Below are 8,525 nucleotides of genomic sequence, written 5' to 3'. Positions count from 1 at the left end.
CTCCAACATGGTGAGTGCATTTCATTCACGATACCCTCCCTAAATAATCCACAATCATCAACGTTTTAAAAGATCAGCTTTCTCCAATTAGCTCAAAATGTTGCACATTCACCCCATCTAAGTTGAACAACACACACATTTTGATGAAAAAGAGAAGATGTGATGATTAAAATGTTAAAGGAAAACGCTTAGCTCCGCCGCTGTCTGACACTAGCGGCAAAGCAGACTCGCGCTTCTCGATCATGTGAAATGTCGTTTTAAGTATGGTTCGGCGGTCTTATATGTAATTTGTTCAATAGAGAGTTGGATTTATACAATAAGTGCTTATTTAAAAATGGCATAACTTCAGTAGTTTTTAAGTCGCTAGGAGAAGCTAACGCTAAAGGCCTCGCCGTACTATCTTTGAGGTCTGCTGGGATTTATATGTTAATAAATGTATACAGACTGCACATGTTGTTACTTTGAGCTGACAGATGTTTATGTTGTTCAGGCCCGAGGACCGAAGAAGCACCTGAAGCGTGTCGCAGCTCCTAAACATTGGATGCTGGACAAACTCACCGGAGTGTTCGTAAGTAACGTTAAAGGGTTCCCCCCCCATAACGTTAGGTGTGCTTAGTTATGCTTAACGTTACGTGTAAAAAAAGTGAACAGCACTTCACTGAAGGCATCACTGTTTAAGTAAACATTCACTCATTTGGGATTTAAATGTGTTTTAGTGTTATGTATGAAGCCATGCTGGGCTTATGACAAGTTCAAGTATCCACATGACATGTAATAACCTTATTGTTCAGTGTTATTATATTGCCTGGTGGTTAGGAAAGTAAAACCTCTACTTTTTACCTAATTTCGATGTATCTGATGAAAGTGGGTTGATTATTAGTTTTTTAAATGTTTGTTTCTGTAGGCTCCTCGTCCCTCCACTGGTCCCCACAAACTGAGGGAGTGCCTGCCCCTCATCATCTTCCTAAGGAACCGTCTCAAGTACGCTCTGACTGGAGATGAGGTCAAGAAGATCTGCATGCAGAGGTTCATCAAGATCGATGGCAAGGTCCGCACTGACATCACCTACCCCACCGGCTTCATGGGTGAGTTCTGCTGCACTCAACTGTCAGTTTATGATTCGGTATCCCCAGTGAATTGAGTGACTTGCTGTGTAGATGATGTTTCATAAGAGGAATGATTATATCAGGTCAGGTGTATCAATATGAATATTCAAATAAAGCTGGACTTAAATGTAGTGTCTTAGAGTATATTTAATTTTCTGTGCAAGTATAAAATGTTTTACAAACATTTACAAACAGTATTTTGCAGTTTTCTGTCCAGAATGTTTGGAAAATAATTTTAAGCTAAGTGCTGCCCAACTCTAACAGCACATGCAGCGGGAAAATTTACTGTAAATTATGATTCGTTTTAAAGCAAGGGACATGTGCATTTAGTTTCACATGCAGTGTTGGTGCTTCTTTAAAAAAAAAAAAAAAAAAAAAGCTCTAACAATTTACCACCACTGTGCAGCATACACATGGAGGACATGATGGCAGCCTTTATGCGCCAAACCACACACCAGCTGATTGGTGAAGAGGAGACAGAGTGATGAGGTCAATTATGATATCGGGATGGTTATGAGGCCATGATGGAAAGGCCAGTGGATAAATTTGGCCAGGATGCTGGGGTTAAACCCCTACTCTTTTTCGAAGAACATCTGAGGATTTTTAACAACCTCAAAGTCAGGACCTCAGTTTAACGTCTCATCCAAAAGACGGCACTCGCTGAGCAGTATAGAGTCCCCATCAATATACTGGGGTGTTAGGACCCACACAGACCACAGGTTGAGCGCCCTCTGTTGATCTCACTAACCACTTTTGGCAACAACCTAGCTTTCTCGTGGTCTCCCATTCTGGCACTGACAGGGCACAGCCCTGCTTGGCTTCAATGTGCGACCATGTGAGGGTTGCAGAGAGATAGCGGCTGATATTGTGTAAAACCTATATTACAGCTAAAAATCTTATCTAATTTATGTATTTGTTTGTGCAAATCGCCAATTTGTAATCATCAGTGAAGCACAGATTAAAATTTGCTCAAAAGCTCGTAGCAAACTTAAACTGGTCTGTATGTCCTCTCATCCCTTATCAGGATGACACCCAGTTTTGGTTCGTTTATTTGGAGAAAAGCTTGAGTTAAGGAAAATACAGAAGGTGATGGTTCATTTCTTGTTCATATTAATAGTAGTTGTATTTTCAAATCTAGCTTTCATATTTGCCTATCCAGGTGCAGGAATGTTTTAGTAGCCTCCACTGTCAGGAAAAAGCACTTCTGCTTTGTGATATTTAACAGCAAAAGTGAAGCAGTTGTCTCCATCTGTTGTCTTTGTAAAAAAAAAAAAAAACCTTAATCCACCATATGTGCCTGTGAATTCTTTAATAAATGATTAAAAATGAGCCTGTGATTGAGAACAAAAGCTTTTACGTCATGTTTATTTAAATACTCCTATCAAAATAAACTAGTTACTTGTAATGCACTACCCTCAACACTAGAGTTGCAGAATTACTTTTTTCAAGGAACATTTTTAGAAAAGCATCACCAGTTACTTCACATTTATTGACTGACAGCTTTTCTCTTTTTTTGAGTTTGTTTTTTGAGTGAATGCAAATGTTTTTGATCCATAAACAGTTCTGGATTAAATGTGAACATTTAGTACTCGCTTGCACAAATAGTTTAGTACCCTGAAAATGAATTTAAAAAAATTGAATGCAGAATGTTGACTTCATGCATCCTCCATGCGATTTCATGAAGGTCGGTTTAGTTTCAAGCACAAATAACAAAATCTAGCACTGCTTTTCTAAAGTAATAACTTGTCCTTTACTGAAAATAGTCATTTACTCACCTTTTGCTAATTTCGAACCTGTTTGGTACTTTGAAAGCTGAAAATCTGTAACTATTGTCTGCCAAATACTATTATATAAGTCAATGGTTACTGTTTTTTTATCAAATGTTGTTTAACAATGAGAGTCTTATAAAGGTTTGGAACCACTGGAGCGCAAGTAAATGGATAATCCAAAAATTAATATTTTTATAGTAACAAAATATCACATTACTGAAGTTACTGAGTCACTGAAGGCAAGTTTTTTTTTTTTTAAGTATTACTTTTAAAAATTACTTAAACAATGATGGAGTTGAGATTGTTTTTGATTTCTGCTGGAAACATTCAGTTGGCTTGCCTGAATGTCTGCTGACACAAGATAGCTTGTCATTTGTTGCCATCTTTTAAGTGTTTTTTGCTGTTATGATGGTACACAAACCACAACAGGTCAAAAGGTCGTCATAAATTGTAGGTTCTTAAACATGTTTTCCCAGTTTACACCATCTGCACTTAGACTGGATTTAGTTTTGGCTTGTTGCATAGTAACGTACAGAAAATAAGATTACAAGGTGATAAGAACACTACAATTTTGCTGAACTACTTATTGAGACGGGCAACAGCAGCAAGCAATGATTTGTTTGCAATCCTCAGTTAAATGAAGCACAGTCTTTTTACATTTAACCTAAATGCTATTCTTAGGAGATTTCTAGTTTGACTGAGCCATGCAATTTATTTTATTACCAGAAATATCAGTCAAATGGTTTGAGTTTACTGGGTTCAGTATAATAAAACAACAGTGCTTCTGGTATCTGCACTGGCACTCAATTGAGCTTGTGAGCTGTAGCTTACCAGATGGTTGAATGGCAAACGTCACAGAGTGACTAATCCCTCAGTGTTATAACACACTTTCACATAGCGTTTCCACTGTGCACCCATACTTACTTGGTGCCAACAGGATATTAATCTGCTGTGACTGATTTTCGAGCTCTGGTGATGAGGCAGGCTGTTCATAAAGATGCAGTTTGAAAACAAACATGAGCTGAGGTGACAATATGATGCTTATGTGTTAATCAAATGCATTGTGTTTTCTTTTTTTAGATGTGGTCAGCATCGAGAAAACTGGAGAGAACTTCAGGCTGATCTATGATGTCAAGGGACGCTTTACAGTTCACCGCATCACCAATGAGGAGGCCAAGGTGAGCTTAATGATCTTCTGTGATCCAGGTTCCCATGGGTCATGGTGTTTTCTGGAATGTCCTTAAGTTTAAAAAAGTTTAATCCAGACATTTAAAAGTCAGGATTTTAATTTGTCCAAGTTACGGAATTTGTTTGTCATTTTCATTTCACGTCCTATTTATCATCTTGCCATAAAATAGCCGAGTGTTGCAAATGTAATGCGATAAACTCAAACTTGCCATTTATCAAAATGTATTATTTCTAAATCTTGTTTTTAACGTTGTTTCACATGTTTTGCTTAGTTATGGTTGGGCCATTTTTATTGCTATTTTATTCATTTCCTTCATCAACCACCTGTTAAAATACTTTGAAGCTTTTTTTTGTCAGCACAGTGCTCAACCAGTCAAATTTTTGTGTTCCACTTTTTGTTTTTCTGATGTTTCAGATTATTGCCATCTGAAAATATACAGTTATGTCTTAATGTTATATAAAGGGAGCACTGAGTGTTTTTACCTTTTACTAAAGCGCTAATCTCTTTAACAATAATATCAGAGAAAACATGGTAATTTCACATTTTAGCAATCGATTCAAAGAGCAGCCTTGTTCAGGTAGAATTTGACTGAATGCACGCTGCAATGTCACGTTATGCATGTAAAGGCGGTCACACACTTAAGAAGCACTGTCCCATGTGACAACTCAAGGTATCAATAGATTGCTGGTAGTACAGAAATAATGAGCTGTGTCCTGGCTGGCCTCAATTCACAGGACAATCTGCAGAAATAAAAAAGGAAGCTGCTTTGAGCCATTTGCTTAACTTTTGCATTTAATCCAACATTCACAGAATCACAGTTCTGGAGCGCTGTTCAACGCAGCAGATGAGTTATCATTATAGGTCATGAGAATTAAGCTTTTTAGTCAGGGAATGTGACTTAGAGCAGGACCCTTGTGTAGTGTATTGAAGTCAGACTAGATTAAATCACTTCTTGAACCTGCAGATCTTTTGACTTGACTGTGTCAATTTCCTGTTTTAGTACAAGTTGTGCAAAGTGAGGAAAATCCTCATCGGCACAAAGGGAATCCCACACCTGGTGACCCACGATGCCCGCACCATCCGTTACCCTGATCCTCTGATCAAGGTCAACGACACCATCCGCATTGACCTGGACACAGGCAAAATTACAGACTTCATCAAGTTTGAGACAGGTTGGTCAGCTCATGGTTTTAAAATTGAGTGGAAACTGTTGTTCCTGTATTTGAGTTGCACATCACTTTTTCTGTTTGTGAATAGGCAACATGTGCATGGTGACCGGAGGTGCTAACTTGGGGCGTATTGGTGTGATCACCAACAGAGAGAAGCACCCTGGCTCTTTCGACGTTGTGCACGTTAAAGACAGCATTGGCAACAGCTTTGCCACCAGGCTCTCCAACATTTTTGTCATTGGCAAGGTGAGAACAGCGTTGTATGCCGTTTATAAAAATGCCCTCATGACAAACTTGAATGTTTGGTTCAAGTCTTCCATAATTGACTATGTTTGCACCCTTATTCATATGTCAAGAGATGTTGTTTAAGCAGTTTGCTTATTTGCGTACTTCGAAAGTACAAGTTTTATGGTACTAATACATTGTCTCTGTCATCAGGGCAACAAGCCATGGGTGTCCCTGCCCCGTGGAAAGGGTGTCCGCCTGACCATTGCTGAGGAGAGAGACAAGAGACTGGCTGCCAAACAGAGCAGCAGCTAAGTCAACAGGACTAGCACACCTTGGTTTCAAATAAAACAAAACTATTTACAAAATTCTCTGAATAGTGTCTTTTGTTCAAAGAAGTCTAGCTCTAACAATGAGGGTCTCAACTCTTTAATTTGACCCAGAAGTATTTATTTTTTCATTAACAGTGTTATTTGCATATCATTGGGAGATTTTTGAAATGCCATTCTTGTATATTTAGGGTTTATATATATCTCTCTACTAGTGATTTAGGTTTGTTTATGTGGCTTAGCACATGGCCCTTAATGCACACTAAATCCACATAACGCCACTTTAATCCATATTACTTCAGATCTGTGATTGAGGCCAAGGGAATAGGCTGATTTATGATTTTTATTTTATTTTTCTTTGCTTTACTATATTGAGATGATGTACCAGTGTTGATGAATATATTCTTGTTGAATACAAGCATGCCAGGAATTGAATTCTGCCAACATTTTGCATGGTCTTTTTGGTCAAAACTAGAGTCAGACAGAATTGCAGAACATTTTTAGCAATTTTGGGGAAAATTTTGTAAAAATAATTGTAGGTTTTGCAAAATTTTAGGATTATAATTTATGGCACAAATAAAGCGTTTTTAACTTATTTAGTGTTTACAATGCAAATGCAATTAGATCCACTTGTGTGGTAAACAGCAAGTCTCATCTACCAAAAGAGAGAAAATATTACTTTTACAAACTATTGTAAATCATACGAGCATTTAATACTACAATCAATATATCAATAATGTTGGTGAAATTCATTTTAAAAACTGAATAAACATAAATTTACACATAAATGCATAAACTCAATGATGGGCTAAAAACTGCAGATTTGGGCCTAGTTGTAACTTGCACATTTTTTGCTGACCGGACTTTTACACCTTTTATTGGTGCAGTGATGATTGTGAAGTATTGCTGCTCTTGAATCTTAATTTGAAAGCTTACAATTGCTGAATTTTGTCTGATTCATACAGTTTATATTGAGGTTCAGGACAGGTCTTGAGTATCAAACTAAATTAGTAATTAAATAATGAAGTTCTTGGTGCTGCTATGTCTTCATTATCATTTGAAGATTCCGGCCAAATACAGCACTAAAAGATAAGGGTTGTGCAAGAGCAATTAGTGTGGGTATTGGTCCTTATGCTGGCAGTATTTTAGCATTAATTAAACTTGCTTCAATTAAGAAAAAAAATTATGTCCAAACTTTTTAAAATACTTCAATAGTATGAAAGTAAATATTACCAAACCATACCCTTTGATTTATTTGAGAGCTCAGTAGGAGAAAGTTGTCTTATTTTGGGTTAAACGTCTCTAAGCTGTGTTAATTAGTTTAAGTTAGCTGTTGTTTGTACTTCTACTGGCATCTAGCGGTGTAAGGTAGTATAGCAGTAGTATAGTTGGTGTGATCATGTGACCTCTAGGTTCCATAAGACACCTGCTAATTTAAAATAGTCTGCAGTGTATTAGGGTATAAATCTCACATCTTTAGTTATGTTTATTATTTATATATATGGCTGTTACTACAGAGTTCAGCTCCAGTTCAGCTTCAACACAGCTGTCTGTAATATTGATGTTTAGATCTTCAGTAGGACCAGGTGTGTTGATGAGGCTTGAGCTGACCTTTGATATCCCACAATCCTGAGAGCTTCATTCTCGACTGTTGAGCTAAAATGGGTCACCAATCTCCGTTCTGAAGGGCCGGTGTCCCTGCAGAGTTTAGCCCCAGCTTGTCTAAACTTAACACGTCTGACTGGACGTTTAAAGTATACCTAGTAAGAGCTTGATTAGCTTGTTCAGATGTGTTTGATTAAGGTTGGAGCTAATCTCTTCAGGACACCGGCCCTCAAGAAACAAGTTTGGTGACCCCCGAGTTCAAATAATAATGGCATCTGAAAGCTTGGTGGACATTCTTTGCACTTTAAAACAGCCCCAAGATTTCAGTGGATTTAATGTGACTTTATTTAAAGGGATAGTTCACCCAAAAAATAAAAATTCTGTTATCATTTACTTTTCACATATTAAAACCTTTTTGTTTTGTTGCACACAAATATATTTTAACATGGTTCATATGGTCATGGTAAACCTGGAAAAGTCATGGAATTTTGACATGGCATTTTTCAGGCCTGAAAAACAGAAAAACCCACAAAATGTTGGAAAATTCATAAAAAGTAGTTATCTGTATACTTAAATTAGGGCTGCACGATATTGGAAAAATCTGACATTACAGTATTTGTATTTCTGTGATACATATTGCGAAGTGAATACAATTTCACCAGATGATTAACAGGTTATTTCGATTGATTGGGAGATTTTGTAGAGTGAGATATAAGTGAATTATAGTTTTCAGGTATTCCATATACAGGTACAGATATTGAATAATCAACACTGCATATTCATTGTATATTATTTATTAAAGTTACAAAAACCGGATGTTTTAAAATTTGAAATTGAGATGTTCACACAGTCACAGGCCTAAAGCAGGAGTGGGAAAACTCGGTCCTGTAAGGCCAGTGTTCTGCATAGTTTAGCTCCAACTCTAATCAAAAACACCTGAACATCCCAATCAGTGTCTTCAAGATCACTAGAAATCTATAAGCAGGTGAGTTTGATTAGAGTTGCAGCTAAACTATGCAGGACTCTGGCCCTCCAGGACTGAGTTTGCCACCCCTGCCTTAAAGGGACAGTTTACTCAAAGATTAAAATGTACTCACTAATTACTCTCCACTTGTTTCAACACTATCAGAGTT

At 37.3% G+C, this 8,525-nt stretch overlaps 1 protein-coding gene across 1 annotated transcript; it reads left to right on the top strand.

The window, feature by feature from the left end:
• Positions 1 to 5,826, top strand: rps4x (ribosomal protein S4 X-linked). Its single transcript, NM_001005589.1, has 7 exons — positions 1 to 10; positions 491 to 568; positions 905 to 1,085; positions 3,956 to 4,053; positions 5,065 to 5,236; positions 5,322 to 5,479; positions 5,672 to 5,826. The coding sequence occupies exons 1-7, from the start codon at positions 8 to 10 to the stop codon at positions 5,771 to 5,773; spliced, it is 792 nt and encodes a 263-aa protein (NP_001005589.1). The 5' UTR covers positions 1 to 7; the 3' UTR covers positions 5,774 to 5,826.
• Positions 5,827 to 8,525: the final 2,699 nt, after the last annotated feature.

The sequence above is a fragment of the Danio rerio genome, chromosome 7 (assembly GCF_049306965.1).
Source record: "Danio rerio strain Tuebingen ecotype United States chromosome 7, GRCz12tu, whole genome shotgun sequence".
Classification (NCBI taxonomy): domain Eukaryota; kingdom Metazoa; phylum Chordata; class Actinopteri; order Cypriniformes; family Danionidae; genus Danio; species Danio rerio.
Note: the sequence above shows the minus strand (reverse complement) of the source record. Positions and strands in the feature narration are given on the sequence as shown.

What these genes read in the sequence shown, in the direction of transcription:
- rps4x (NM_001005589.1), top strand. An exon ending in ACAAACTCACCGGAGTGTTC is followed by an intron (nt 569 to 904) that starts GTAAGTAACGTT and finishes TTGTTTCTGTAG; the next exon opens with GCTCCTCGTCCCTCCACTGG. An exon ending in ACATTTTTGTCATTGGCAAG is followed by an intron (nt 5,480 to 5,671) that starts GTGAGAACAGCG and finishes CTCTGTCATCAG; the next exon opens with GGCAACAAGCCATGGGTGTC.